At 53.0% G+C, this 13,499-nt stretch overlaps 1 protein-coding gene across 7 annotated transcripts in view; it reads left to right on the forward strand.

Annotated features, from left to right (window-relative positions):
• PCGF3 (polycomb group ring finger 3) overlaps positions 1-13,499 on the forward strand; it is a 55,425-nt gene that overhangs the window by 18,378 nt on the left and 23,548 nt on the right. For all 7 annotated transcript variants that reach the window (XM_032632279.1, XM_032632278.1, XM_032632276.1 and 4 more), the window contains 4 exons: positions 1,162-1,279; positions 2,476-2,572; positions 3,378-3,433; positions 13,308-13,418. In XM_032632279.1, coding sequence (XP_032488170.1) covers positions 1,171-1,279; positions 2,476-2,572; positions 3,378-3,433; positions 13,308-13,418 — 373 coding nt within the window. In that variant the 5' untranslated portion in view covers positions 1,162-1,170. The remainder of the gene's footprint in view (positions 1-1,161; positions 1,280-2,475; positions 2,573-3,377; positions 3,434-13,307; positions 13,419-13,499) is intronic.

Raw genomic sequence — 13,499 nt, forward strand, 5'->3', positions numbered from 1 at the left:
AGCCTGCCGCCCACGCGGATGCGGAGGCCCTCCATCTCCTGGAGTGTGGTCCTGTCTGTCTCTCTGCAGAGTTCTCTTGATGCTTGTCTTGAAAATTCCCTGCATCCTGCACGGCGTCAGCATCCGGCAAGTCTCCTACTTGTACTGCAGGGAATCCCCAGGAATCTAGTGGCTGCGGCCACATGGGTGTCTGACCTGCCAGCACTGCAGGCCAGAGTCCAGAACGGGTCTCACGGGGCTAAAATCCAGGTGTGGGCAGGGCTGCTCCTCTCGGAGAGGCTCCTTCCAGCTCCTAGAAGCCCCCTCCCTGTTCACAGCCCACAGGCAGCTTCTCCAGTCTCTTCCGAGCCTCGTGCCCTCGTACGGGCCCTGTGGTGACACGAGGTCCTGCTGGGGCTTCCAGGGCCGGCTCCCGCCTCAGGGGCCTTTTGCCATGTGAGGTGACACACAGGTGTTGGGTAGAACATGGTGTCTTCGGGACTGTTTCCCCTGCTGCACAGCATTGTACTGGGTCAGATGACAAGACCCTGCCCTCGTGAGCCTGCGGCCTGGCAGGAGAGCCAGTCAGAGCCACCACAGCTCTGGAGGGCACCCGCCCCTCGGCGCAGAGACGACGCGTCCACACTTCAGTGCACAGACGTTTGGACTTTTACGATGCCGTGTTGTGGGCTGTGCTTGCCAGGGTGGGGGGGCCTTAGCTGCTCCCATGTGGTCGGCTTTACGGAGGAACCAGAGCTCCAGAGAGACCACGTTTTCTTCTGCCTAGACCCAGACTCAGCTCGGCCCACCTGCTCCCTGGCCTCTCCGCCCACTGCTCCACAAACCTCCCCTGCTTTGCGCCACCTCACCAGCTGGCCTCGCGGGGTTCTGAGCAGGAAGAGAGGGCCCGGGGGCCCAGAAGGGGGAGAAGCGAGAAGCGGCAGCGTGTCTGCGGCCCAGCGCTGCCCTGGGGCCAGGATGACCCAGTCCTCCAGGGGCGGCCGGGTGGTTGCCTGTCTCATGGTGGAAGCAGGGCCGCAGGGCGGGAACCTGGCCTCAGCCCTGCTCACGCTGAGGTCCTCCTGGACACACAGACTGTAGCTTGATTTCCGCTGAACCCGAACCTTTGATGAAACATCACACCATTTCGTGTATTAGTTAATACGTGTTTTTTTCTTGCAGAAGCCAAAGATGTTGACCAGAAAGATTAAACTCTGGGACATAAACGCCCACATCACCTGCCGCCTGTGCAGCGGGTATCTCATCGACGCGACCACGGTGACCGAGTGTCTGCACACGTGTATGTGTGGAAAATTCTAGAACGTGGCCTTAGCCGGGGGTGGGGGTGGGGCGGCACGGTGACTGCACACATGTATGTGCAGAATATTCTAGAACGTGGCCTTAGACAGCCGTGGCGGGGAGCAGTGACTGAGTGCACACACGTATGTGCGGAATGTCCTGTGTGCTCTTTGATACTTTGGCTTTCTTTACCAAAAGCTTTTAGCTCAAGTACACAGCAGGACACGGCAGCAGGAATAAAGGAGATCTTGAAGATAAATGAGAAAAATTGTCTGAAGTTAAAACACTGTGGGTAATTTCAGTAGACATGTCACTTAAGAAAGCTGAATAAAAACAGGAAAATTTAGGTATTTCGATATAACAACTAAACCGTTACGTGTGGTACGACAGAATGTTCGTTTCTAGTGGGCAGAAATGCTTATTTTTGCCGTTTGCAAGTGACTTCCTTAAACTCTGTAGACAGAGGAGTCTGCTCGTCTGCCCCTCAGGCCGGTGGGTGTTTGGAGGTCTAGACTTCGAGCTGGCGCTGACCTTGGGCGCGCCTTACTTTAAGCCCTGCCGCCCCTGCCCCTGCCGAGCAGGCTGCAGCCTTCACCTGGAGGCTGGGTCCTCTTGTGAGGCCGGCCCAGGATGCCGAGGGGCAGGCACTTCCTAAAGTAAAACGAATCCTCTCACACTGACGAGTTTTGATCCTGTATTTTTCAGTTTAGAAAATAAAATATCTGCCAGTTTTGACAGAATTTTTATTTTAAAGTTAATTGTATTTTAAGATATTGGCTGGCAGTATTATATGTTATATTCAGCAAATTTTATCTCATTTTGTCCTACAAAGAAATCCGGTGATCTTTCAGGCTAACTTCTAGAATGTAACTGATCGCCCCTGTGGCGGAGCCCCTGTGGCGGAGCCCCTGTGACAGGACGTGAAGGCGCATCTGCGGCCCCCTCAGCTGCTCCTCCAGTTTCCCCTCCTGTTTCTGGGCCTCAGCTCTGTCCAGGGGCAGCTGATGCTCCTCCGTGGTGGTGGACCCGGGCGGCGGGCCTGTCACCAGTGTCCCGTTGTGGCCTCGGGGAGCCCTACCGGGAGGAGCGGAGACCCCTCCGACGCGCTCCCTGACGTGCGCGCTCCCGTTCCCTCTGATGCGCGCCCCGCCCCTCTGGCGTGCGCGCGCATCGCCCTGACGTGCGCGCTCCCTGCAGTCTGCCGGAGCTGCCTGGTGAAGTACCTGGAGGAGAACAACACGTGCCCCACGTGCAGGATCGTCATCCACCAGAGCCACCCCCTGCAGTACATCGGGTAAGCGGCCCGGGGCCTCGCCCCGAGCCTCGCGCCGCCCTGCTCGGCCGGCCGCCCGGCCATCCGCCCAGTCGGTGCAGTTTCCACCGAGGCGCTGGCCTGAGGCCCGGGGCAGATGGGGGCCGCCCTGCCAGGAGGGGCGGGGCTGAAGGAGGGGGCCGGCTGCACTTTGACCCCCGAGTTGGGGGTGTCGTGGGAGGGAGAGGCCGCTCCCAGGTCAGGACCTAGGAACCAGCCAGCCCGATGTCAAGCCGTGTGGCAGCGGTTCTGCCCAGCGTCCTGGTCTTGTGGGTCGGACGAGCTTTTTGAGAAGCTGGTGGCTTTAGTAGCAAATTCGGAGGGTGTCGTGTCTGCTGGAGGCCAGCTGTGTTTTATGCTTCTGTGTGTGCGCACGCCCCACGCGTTCAGGTACACGGGAGTGTGAAAGGTATTTCTTGGCGCGGACCCTGGTCAGGAAAGTGTGAGAAACTCCCTTTGGTCTGGCACAGCCCAGGCTGCCTGATACCTGTTAGGACTTGAGAAGCCCAGCGGGCAGAGGGAGCTGGTCACCGAAGGATCTTGCCTGTGTCCTCCTCCTTATTTGAAATGTTCACAAGCATATAGAGCCCAAATTGAACAACGGGTTCCTTCCGGCCATGTGTCACTTTTGCTAGCACAGACTTGTTCTGAAGTGCAAACTAGAAGCAAAATTCAACCAAAACTCCAAATTTGTGATTGTGGAGTTTATTATTGTTAAATGGAAAACGTTCGAGAATTAGAGAATTGACGCTTCTGGCTAACCCACCTGTTCTGTTCTTTTTGCCAGTCATGACAGAACCATGCAAGATATTGTTTACAAATTGGTCCCAGGCCTCCAAGAAGGTAAGTGTCAGAGCATCCACCTGGACTTCTGCGTCTGCAGCACGGCCTTTGAGGGGCTTTTCTCTCCGGGGTCCTGGCTTGGGACGTCTCGCTCGGCCGGCCGTCCAGTCGGTGCAGTTTCCGCCGAGCCGCTGGCCTGGGGCCCGGGGCAGGTGGGGGCCGTGTGCTGGCCGGCTTCATCCATCATCACACCTCCCACTTCGCTCAGGAGGCACAGGGTGGCCTCTCACTTGTGCCGCCTGGAGGTGAGGCCGGGAACCCTGTGTCAGTGAAGTTTAACTGTAGTTAAAGTCAAATCTATGAGAGTTGAGAAGAAATACTCTGTGGTACAAATATCCTGAAAGTGGAAACGGCTGTTCTTTTTAAAACTTTTCTGCAGTTCTGAACACTGAGACTGTCCTGCCCTTGTTGGGGGGGCGGGCGGGGACACAGGCCTCAGAAATCTGTTCAGTGTGGGCAGTGGCTGGTGAAGCAGTGCCAGCTAATAAAAGGTAGGCACAACTTTCTTTCAAAGATAAGATACGTTAGCAATTCATTTGGGCAGTGTTTTCTCACCACTGTGTTTCAGAAGAGGGTTATAATTTCAAGTACAGGCTTATTCGGTTAGGTCAGTGGATGTCACATCTGATCTTTAAGACACAACCTAGGGAGTGATATCGTTAAAGTCTTCTTTCATTGTTCGTAGAATTCATTCATAAAAAAGGAGTTCAAATTTCTTGAGTAAATGTAGATAAAAACAATCACATTCGGACATTTGAAGGGTTTTCTAGTGCTGGGGAAAGGCAAAGACTGCAGGAGAATAAAGTGCTGACACCGATCGAAATCGTTACAGGATATTTGCAGTGTGCAACACGCAAGATCCCGTAAAGAACTCGATGTATTTATGATCCAGGTCAGGAGTTGTCAGCTTGTGGTGAAACCTGTTCACCTCCTTCCCCCACCCTTCCTGTTGTTTCATCTGGAAACGTTGCCATTCATTCCCCAAAGAGAAGGATTTTTCTTAAAACTCGGAGCTACAGCACCTTTGTAAACCGAGATGACAGTACTGATTCCTTACTGCATCAGGTCCTAGTGGGTGAGGCGTTCCCGTCTCTCGGGGTTTAGTTGGTCTCAGTCAAGGTCCACGCGGGTCCCCCCCCTTGGCCCCTCCTGTCTCCACGTTCCTGTGTGTGGGTGGGATCAAGAGGCCCCGTCGGACTCTGGCGCCTTCCAGTGTCACTCTGCCCAGACGGGGCCCTCGCAGATGTGGTCCTGCCAGCCAGGCCCCTCAGAGCCCGTGAGGCCTGGAGGCAGCCAGACCGCGCCCCCTGTTCCGTCACCCGCCTCCACTGATGGCGGGGAGGCCTCCATAAAGACACGCTCCCTGGCTTGGTTTCCCGAGATCCACTCTGTACAGAACAGCAGAACAAACGTGTGAAGTTTTCCTTTATTTGTTTACAGAAAATGAGCTGGTTTCCCAGCCGCTCCAGCCCCGATCAGATGGCTTTGAGCATTTACTGTTCTCAGGTTATTGCAGTTACGTCCTTTTTGAAGTTCAAGGCCTCCTCGATCTGTGGCTGGCGGGCACTGCCCACTTGGCTCCCTGGAGCCGGTCTGCAGGGTCTCGGCTCACCCCCGGGGGCGGTGGTGTCTCAGGCCAGCAGTCGGCGCGTGGGGAGCACGGTGGCGCGTTCTCAGTGGAGCTTTGGCTTGTGAGGGAAGAGGGCGGGTGTAAGACTGCCGACTTCTGCCGAGCCTGTCCTGTGCACGCGTCCCCTCGTCGTCTCCACAGGCAGCCTGTAGCCGTGATCGCCACCCTGAAGTGGAAGAACCGGAGGGATTCCAGAATTCCCCAAGTTCACACTAATGCCCAGGGCAGCCTGAGCTCTGCCCTCAGTCCAGGGTGCTTTCTGGGTAGGCAAATAATCCATTCCTCTGTTTCCTCAAACTTTTGGTCCTTTGTTGCTCTTTAAAAGATTGCTGTAGTATCCAAGTCCGTAGCAGCGGGCTGTTTTCTGAACGTGGGCTGTCTGCAGTTTCTCTGGTTTTGGGCCAGCTTGTAAAGCTGGTTTCTGAGATGGGCCCTCTTCCGGGTCCTCCAGAGAGTCCGGAGCACATTTCACCCGAGACAGAGCAGTGACCCTGGGGGCCCGGGGTGTCTGGAGGATGCCCTCCTGCTCTGCAGCCCCTTCGAGCTGCCTACCCTGTGGCAGGGGGCTTCACTTCCGGCATGCATCCTCTCACGAATTTTGGGAAATAAAAAGTGGCTTGGCTTTCTGGATCCAGCCTGTGGCCGGTAGACTGTGTTTCTCTGTTCCCTTGTAGATGAAGCCTTTTAGGTGGAAAATGAGTTTTTTAGTTGTTTCTTGTTTCTTTTTGTTTTTATAATTTAGGAAAGCCCGTTTTCCCCGAGGCAGCATCTTTACCTGTAAACTTTATCCGTGACCTATTTTGTGTGACACACGCTCGCGCGGCTGCAGCTGCTCCTCTCCGGGGTCTCGACGGTGGCTGCTGGGGCCCCTCCCGTTCATCCAGGCTCCTCTCCTGACTGACACTTCACGTGTGTCATCTTTTGCTTTAACCTGGGGAGGGGCGCAGTGAATGTTCTGTTACAAACTTTGTGGACGTGGGTGAGTACGTCTGAGGGCTTTATTCTGGAGCAGGGCTGCTCCGCCAAGCAGCTGCACCTGCGTCTCTTTCTCTTGCCTCTTCGCGCTGGCTGAAGCAGGAGCCGGCAGACCCCTTGCCGACCAGACCTGGCCCTGCCTGTCGCGTGCAGCTCCTGAGCCAAGAGTGTTTTTCACTTTTTTCTTTTTTCTTTTTTTTCACTGTGCTGGGTCCTCGCTGTGTTTTGCTGTGCACGGGCTCTTTGTTACGGAGCGCAGGCTTAGTTTCCCTGCGGCACGTGGGATCTTAGTTCCCGGATCAGGGATCGAACCCGTGTCCCCTGCATTGGCAGGTGGATTCTTAACTACCGGACCACCAGGGAAGTCCCCACGTTTTTAAATAGTTGGAAAAAATCAAGAGAAAAAGAATATTTTGTGACGTGAAAGTTTTGTGTTGAGATGTCTCCGTCCACGGATAGTTTGCTGGAACACAGCCCCGCTCATTCAGGGACGCACGTTTGTCTCACACTCACTGGCGGCTGGAGCATCTGCAGCAGGTGGACCGGCCCCGTCGGCACAAACGCTGTGGAGGCTGTATTACCAGCACCCACCGCATCAAGACAAGGGGAGAAGCGTCCAGCTTTTCAGCCATGGTGACGGGTGGGTGGTCTTGTCCTTGGATTGTCATTGTCAGCGGGGAAGCATCTGTTTATCTTGTGGTGACACTACATCTGTGTTAAAACAGAAAGTCATAAGATGTGTTGGCATCAGACTAAGCACTCAGGAAAGCAACTTTTAGAAAGAACTGAAAATTTACAGTGGAATGTCTCATCACAGCAGGATTTCTTCACAAAAATAAGAATAACCTATAAGGCTGCACTCCGAGTAGGCTTCTGGTCGGCTCGTTTGTTGGCCACGCAAGGAAAATCACTTGCTGGTGATGAGTTGGTGAAATGTTGCTTGATTGCAGCAGCTGAGGAAGCCGGTCCAGAGGAAGCAAGCCTGTTGGAGAACAGGAGCCGTGGCAGGAACCGTCGCTCAGGGAGCTGACGGTTAGGGGCAACGCCAGCCCTCGGAAGCGAGGCGGGCAGCTTGAGTGGTTTTCCTCGGCTCCGGAGTCTCCGATCTGCGCAGTGTTTATTGGGTGCGTTTGACGTGACGGGCGAATGAGCCTCTGCGCAGAGTCCACGGGGCACAACTGCAGGAGAGAGGGTTTTCCAGGAAGTTGAGAAGATGCTAATTCAGTACAACCTGAAGTGGGTTCTGTTGAGATGTGTCACAGCCGTGTTGGTGAACGTGTGTGGGGGTCAGGGAAATACCTGGTTGAACAAATTGACTAAACTGTGAAGGCTCATCACGGTACTCATCAACCAGCAGGCACTTTGCAGAAGACACTCGGATCTTTCGTATGTCCTGAACCAGTGGTGTCCGTGGTGGAATCCATTCGCGCTTTGGGATGTGATCATTTGTGTGAATTTTTGTCAGAGTTAAAAGCTGAGTATCCCGACTTCCCTTGTCACAGCCGCACAATATTTTGATGCCTTGGCGGTGGTAGGTTTTTTGTTGTGTGTGTGTTTTTCTGTTTTTTTGAGCTAAGGGCAGATTGAAGTTTTTCTGAATGAAAAGAAACACCTTTAACAACATCACACCGAATGGCTGTGGAAATTTGCTTTTGTTAAAGACCTAATAATGTTTCTTGATGAATCCAGCCTAATGTCATAAGGAAGAGCAATACTGAAATGCAAAACCTACAACTTGGGAAGTTTTCAACAACTAACGTCTCTTGAATCGCAAGCCCCGTCCAGCTGCCGTGCGGACGCCCCGGGCTGTCGGCAGCTCAGGGGGAACGGAGACCATCCCCTAGACTCACAGCAGACCTGTTTGCTGAGCCCCAGCAAACAGCCCTGGTGGAGTCTGGGGCCTGGTGCAGGTGAAGCAGCTTCCGTGTTTCAGAATCCATTTAGCTGTGCAGTCGAGGGGCATCCACCTGACCTCCACTGGGAAGTGATCAGTCTGTGGAACAAAGGCAAATCCCAAGAGAAGAATCTAATAGAATTCCCTCAGCGCCTTCTGAGGGACGACTGATCTGGACTGAGGTCAGTATTTCTGTGTGCAAAGGCATTTTCAAGGTGAAGTATGTAAGGTCTCCTTGCAGATGGACATGGGCGGTCAGTTTTGGCGCTAAGCAGCACGCACTTTTTACCCCACTAAACAAACGTCATCCGCCACCCGACAGGCGTCCGTTCTCGTTAGTGGCCGCACTGCAAAGTTCACGCTCGGGTATTACTACTGTGTTTTTAACTTCGTGACTTCAGGTGGCTGGTGCCTCACCTAAGGAGCTTAGAAGTCTCCGCTCGTCCCGACGACAAGTAAGAGGCAGAACGCGCTGAACAATCGGCAGTTCTTAGACTGTAAGAGAGGAGGGTGCAGGGCCAGCCGCTGCCCCCGAGATGGGGCACTGACCACAGACGCGGGGGCGCACGGCTGCCTGCCGCAGACTCAGGACCAGAAACGCCCAGGAGCCAGAGCCTGGGCAGGAGAGACTGACCTGTGACTGAGGGGTCGCTGAGGCTCCTGGTAGACAAGTCCGAGAGTTGAGACCTGCCCGGGGGCTGGTCTCACAGCGAGCCCCGCGATGCTGTGAGGTTCGTCTCCAGGAACCCGACCAGGTTCCCCCAGCAGGGGAGGGGAAAGAAGTGCCCCAGGCCCCGGGTACGTCTGAAGAAGACCTGACCTCCGGGGACCCAGTTAACCACAACCTTGCCTGCTGGGCTATTATCGGAGCAAAACTGGCCTGGGGGCAGGAAAGACCCAACTTCAGCCACCTTGTCCCGCCCGAGTGGGGAGGAAAACCTGAGAAGCATGAGCGAGGTTCACAGTCCAGAGGCTCAAGCTCACCGAGGACAACCGTGGTCAAGGCTGTGGGGTGTCCTGTCCCCGCCACCCACCACCACAGCACTGAGGCCTATTCACAGCAGTGCCTTTTACCCAGTGTCATGTCCAGCTAACAAGAAAAAAACGACGAGTCATGCTAAAAGGCAAAAAACAGAATCTGAAGAGATGGAACACGCATCAGAACCAGACACGGCAGGGATGTTGGAATTATCAGACCGGGACTCAAGACAACTGTGGTCAGCGTGCTGAGGGCTCTAATGGATAAAGTAGACAGCACGCAGGACATAAGGGGAGTGTGAGCAGAGAGGTGGAAATCCTAAGGAAGAACCGAAAAGGAACACCAGAGATCGGAGCCCTGCAGCAGAAATGAAGGTTGCCTTTGATGGGCTGATTAGAGTGGACACGGCTGAGGAAGGAACCTCTGAGCGAAAGGACATCTCGACAGACTCCCTGAAAAGCCAAAAGCAAAGGGAAAAGGCTGAAAGAACAGAACATCTAAGGACTGTGGGGTGAAGGTGTGACATAATGGGAAATCCAGAAGGAAAAGACAGAGAAGAACAGAAGAAATACTGAAACATTTTAACTGAGAATTTCCCCAAATCAATGTCAGACACCAAACCACAGATCCAGGAAGCCCAGAGAACACCCAGCAGGACAAATGCCAGAGTAATTACACCTGGGCATGTCAGTTTCAATGTACAGAAAGTCAAAGATAAAGAAAAAAGTCCCGAAAGGAGCTGGAGGGGAGGGGTACACTTTACCTACAGGGGAACTGAGATAAGAATTACATCTGACCTCTCCTTAGAAACCTTGCAAGCAAAGAGTGGAGTGAGATATTTACAGTGTTGAGAGAAAAACCAGCAGCCCAGGATTCTGTACCCTGAGAAATTACCCTCCAGAAGTGAGGAGAAGTAAAGACTTTCTCAGACAAAGAGAAATTGGGGGAATTTGTTGCCAGTAAACCTGCCTTCTAGAGATGTTGTTAAAAGAAGTTCTTTAGAAAGAAGGAAAATGATAAAGGTCGGAAACTCAGACCTACTAAGGAAAGGAAGAGCATCAAAGAAGAAATAAGTGAAGGTAAAATAAAGACGCTTAATTTTCTTATTCTTCATTTATCTAATAGATAACAGTTTGTTCAAAATAATAATGGCAGCAGTGCACCCGATATGTATGCCTGTGTACATATGGTATTGAATATATATCTATTTCAGTTTCCTCAGTAAAAATTCCGTTCCCTCTTCTGTTGCGTAAGTACTGATGAAATGCCTCAGTTCTGATGTTCAGCATGCAGAGCCCCAGTTCACTGTCTGTGCTTCACAGCAGCGTCTGCCAGCCCCGGGCTAGAGCTCTGTGATGTGGGACCCGTCCTGTTCCTGACCCCGGGGAGGCGCTCAGTCTCCGACCCGCAGGCCTGAAGTCGGCTGCAGGCTCCCGCGTGCCCTTCACCAGGCGCGGCTGCTGTCTGTCAGGGGTGGGTGTTGGATTCCAGCAGACGGTGCTTCTGCATCTGTTGTGATGACCCCGAGGTTTGTGGTGCAGTGGCGTACGTGTGCCCAGGGTGGTGGTACTTTTTATAAGCCTTTCCTCCCTCCCCTGACCTCACAGCGTCCTAGTCTTACCACTATCATCACTTTCACCCCAAAATGAGGTCATACTCTGTCTGTAATGTTCTCATAACAGTTTGTTGTAGAGCTGCCCCGCATCCATAAATATGATCTGTGTCATCTTTTCTGTTGGCTGCAAAGTATCCACTGAATAAATGGCCCACTCTCTTACCCCAGCGTAGCAGATAAGTTAGATTTATCTTGCGTGTCAGCTGTCAGTAGTGGATGATAGTGGTATCTCCAGTGTGGTGTTGACAAGGGTTCTGAGGCTCTGTGGCCCTGTCTGGAAATGTCTTCTGGGACAGAATGAGTCTGGCGGGGAGTCAACTCTTCTTCTTTTTTAAAATAAATTTCATTTTATTTATTTAATTTTTGGCTGCATTGGGTCTTCATTGATGGGCGGGCTTTCTCTAGTTGTGGCGAGCGGGGGCTACTCTTCGTTGCGGTGCACGGGCTTCTCATCGCAGTGGCTTCTCTTGTTGTGGAGCACGGGCTCTAGGCGTACGGGCTTCAGTAGTTGTGGCTCGCGGGCTCAGTAGTTGTGGCTTGCGAGCTCTAGAGCACAGGCTCAGTAGTTGTGGCTTGCGAGCTCTAGAGCGCAGGCTCAGTAGTTGTGGCTTGCGAGCTCTAGAGCGCAGGCTCAGTAGTTGTGGCTTGCGAGCTCTAGAGCGCAGGCTCAGCAGTTGTGGCACTCGGGCTCCGTAGTTGTGGCTTGCGGGCTCTAGAGTGCAGGCTCAGTAGTTGTGGTGCATGGGCTTAGTTGCTCCGCGGCATGTGGGATCCTCCCGGACCAGGGCTCGAACCCAGTCCCCTGCATTAGCAGGCGGGTTCTTAACCACTGTGCCACCAGCGAAGCCCCGGGAGTCAGCTCTTCTGATTGGCCCAGCCCACGTTGTCAGACACTTAGCATTTAGGTTGTTTCTGATACTTCACTGTTGCAAATAAGGTTTTATCTTCTTATGCCCTTACCCGGTTATTTCCTTGGGATACATCACTAGCAGTAGGGACTTTTGGGTCAGCAGTTAAGTTTTAAAATATTTTTTATATATATGCTGAGGTACTTTCCTGAAAAGTTATCCCAGTTGACATTTCTACACCTGTGTATATCTGACATTGAGTATTGTTATTTTTCAATCCTTTTTCATTCTTATAGGTGAAAATTAAAGAAATGGAAATTAAAACCAGGTACAGGCAGACCTCGGAAATACCACAGGTTCGGTTTCAGACCGTCGCAGTAAAGCGAATGTTGCAATAAAGTGAATCACACAGATCATACACAAGTGCATATAAAAAAGTTACGTTTACACTATACTGCAGTCTGTTAAATGTGCGATAGCATTATGCCTAAAAAGCAGTATACATCTTTTAATTAAAACTACAAAACAAAAAAAAACAATTAAAATAGTAACATCAAAGATCACTGATCACAGAGACCATAACAAATAAAACAATAATGGAAAAGTTTGAAGTACTTCGAGAATTACCAAAACGGGACCCAAAGTGAGCAGATGCTGTTGGAAAAAGGTGCCAACAGACTCGCTTGACGCGGGGCGGCCGCAGACCCTCACTGCGCTCCAAGTGCAGTGTCTGCCCGTGTGTGAAGCGGCATCCTGTCCACCTGTCAGGTGAGGAGTCCCTCTTCGCGTTGATCAGGGGGGCTGTTACCTGCAGACCCTGCCCTCCCTGAAGGACAGATAGGAACGGGCTCCCACCACCAGCAGTGCGTTTCAGGGCTTCATTGCTCTGCCGGCATTTATGTGACTGTTTAAGGGAAACGTTTCCTTTCAAGCTGATCCCAGACTTCACAGACTCGTGGTTTCGCCGTCTTTGGTTCCAACGCCCCGGCTCTGGGCCGGCCTGCGCTCAGTGCAGTCCGGAGAGGCCTCCCTCTTTCCGTCCGGGTCCGCTGCCTCACGCTTTTATTTTTTCCTGCACAATCAGGTATTTTGGAGTGTCTGTGTGGGTCCAGGAAGCAACCAAGGCATGTTCCTGGCCCTTGCGGAGCTCGTGGTGTTTAGGCGAGACAAACGTGCAGGCGAAAAGTGCCACCGAGCTTTCCTTGGTCACCTGCACATAAATATTTTTCACAGCATGATTTATACGTTATTGCTTTGAGCAGCTTGGGTTTAAATTTCCTTTGCTACCTCCCGTGTGGCCCTGGGCGTTGACTGTTGCTTCATTACGTGCGTGTGAACTGTACATCAGTAGCCACCTTGTGTCACGGAGTCGGCCCTTCCCAGGAACGTACGAGGGTGCAGCCTGGACCAGCTGTCCTCTCGCCGCCCGGCCCAGTCCCCACTCAGCGGTTGGAGGCCGACGGCCAGGGCAGGAGGCCGCGTGGTGCCCGTCGCCCCCGTTCAGTAGGGACCCTTCCCCTGTGGTGGGCGGCTCCGTGCCTCCAGGACTCAGCGAGCTGTGACCGCCAGCCACAGACGCCAGGGAGTACTGGTTCCCCCCCGTCGGGCACGCCTAGGGGCGGCCACAGCAGCGGTGGGGACGGCAGCCCTGCCTAGGAGGGGCCTGCGGGGCTGTGAACGCACATCCAGAGAACCGGCAGCACCCCCACTTGGGGGGCTCAGGCCCCGACCCGGGACGCGCCCCACGGCCCACAGCTGGTAGCTGCTCCAAAATTTGAGGGGGCACAGTCCAAAGTTGTCATTTTCTCATGAGTAGAAGCCTTCAGACTTTTAATCCAAATCTTCAGTTTTCTTCATGTGATACTTGTGAGCAGAATTTTAATGTGATCCGTTGCCTACCTAAGATTAAGGATTATATATTAATTTTTAATAGCGGAAATGAGAAAACAGAGGGAATTCTACCACAAATTAGGCCTGGAAGTGCCTGGAGACATCAAGGGGGAGACCTGTTCTGCAAAACAGCACCTAGATTCCCATCGAAATGGTGAGTGAGCTGGGTTTTATTTGCTAGACCTTTTGCTAAGAATCCCTTGTGTCCCTCCACTCCCCACACAGGTCCTTGACA

This window comes from Phocoena sinus, chromosome 5, assembly GCF_008692025.1.
Source record: "Phocoena sinus isolate mPhoSin1 chromosome 5, mPhoSin1.pri, whole genome shotgun sequence".
Taxonomy (NCBI): Eukaryota; Metazoa; Chordata; class Mammalia; order Artiodactyla; family Phocoenidae; genus Phocoena; species Phocoena sinus.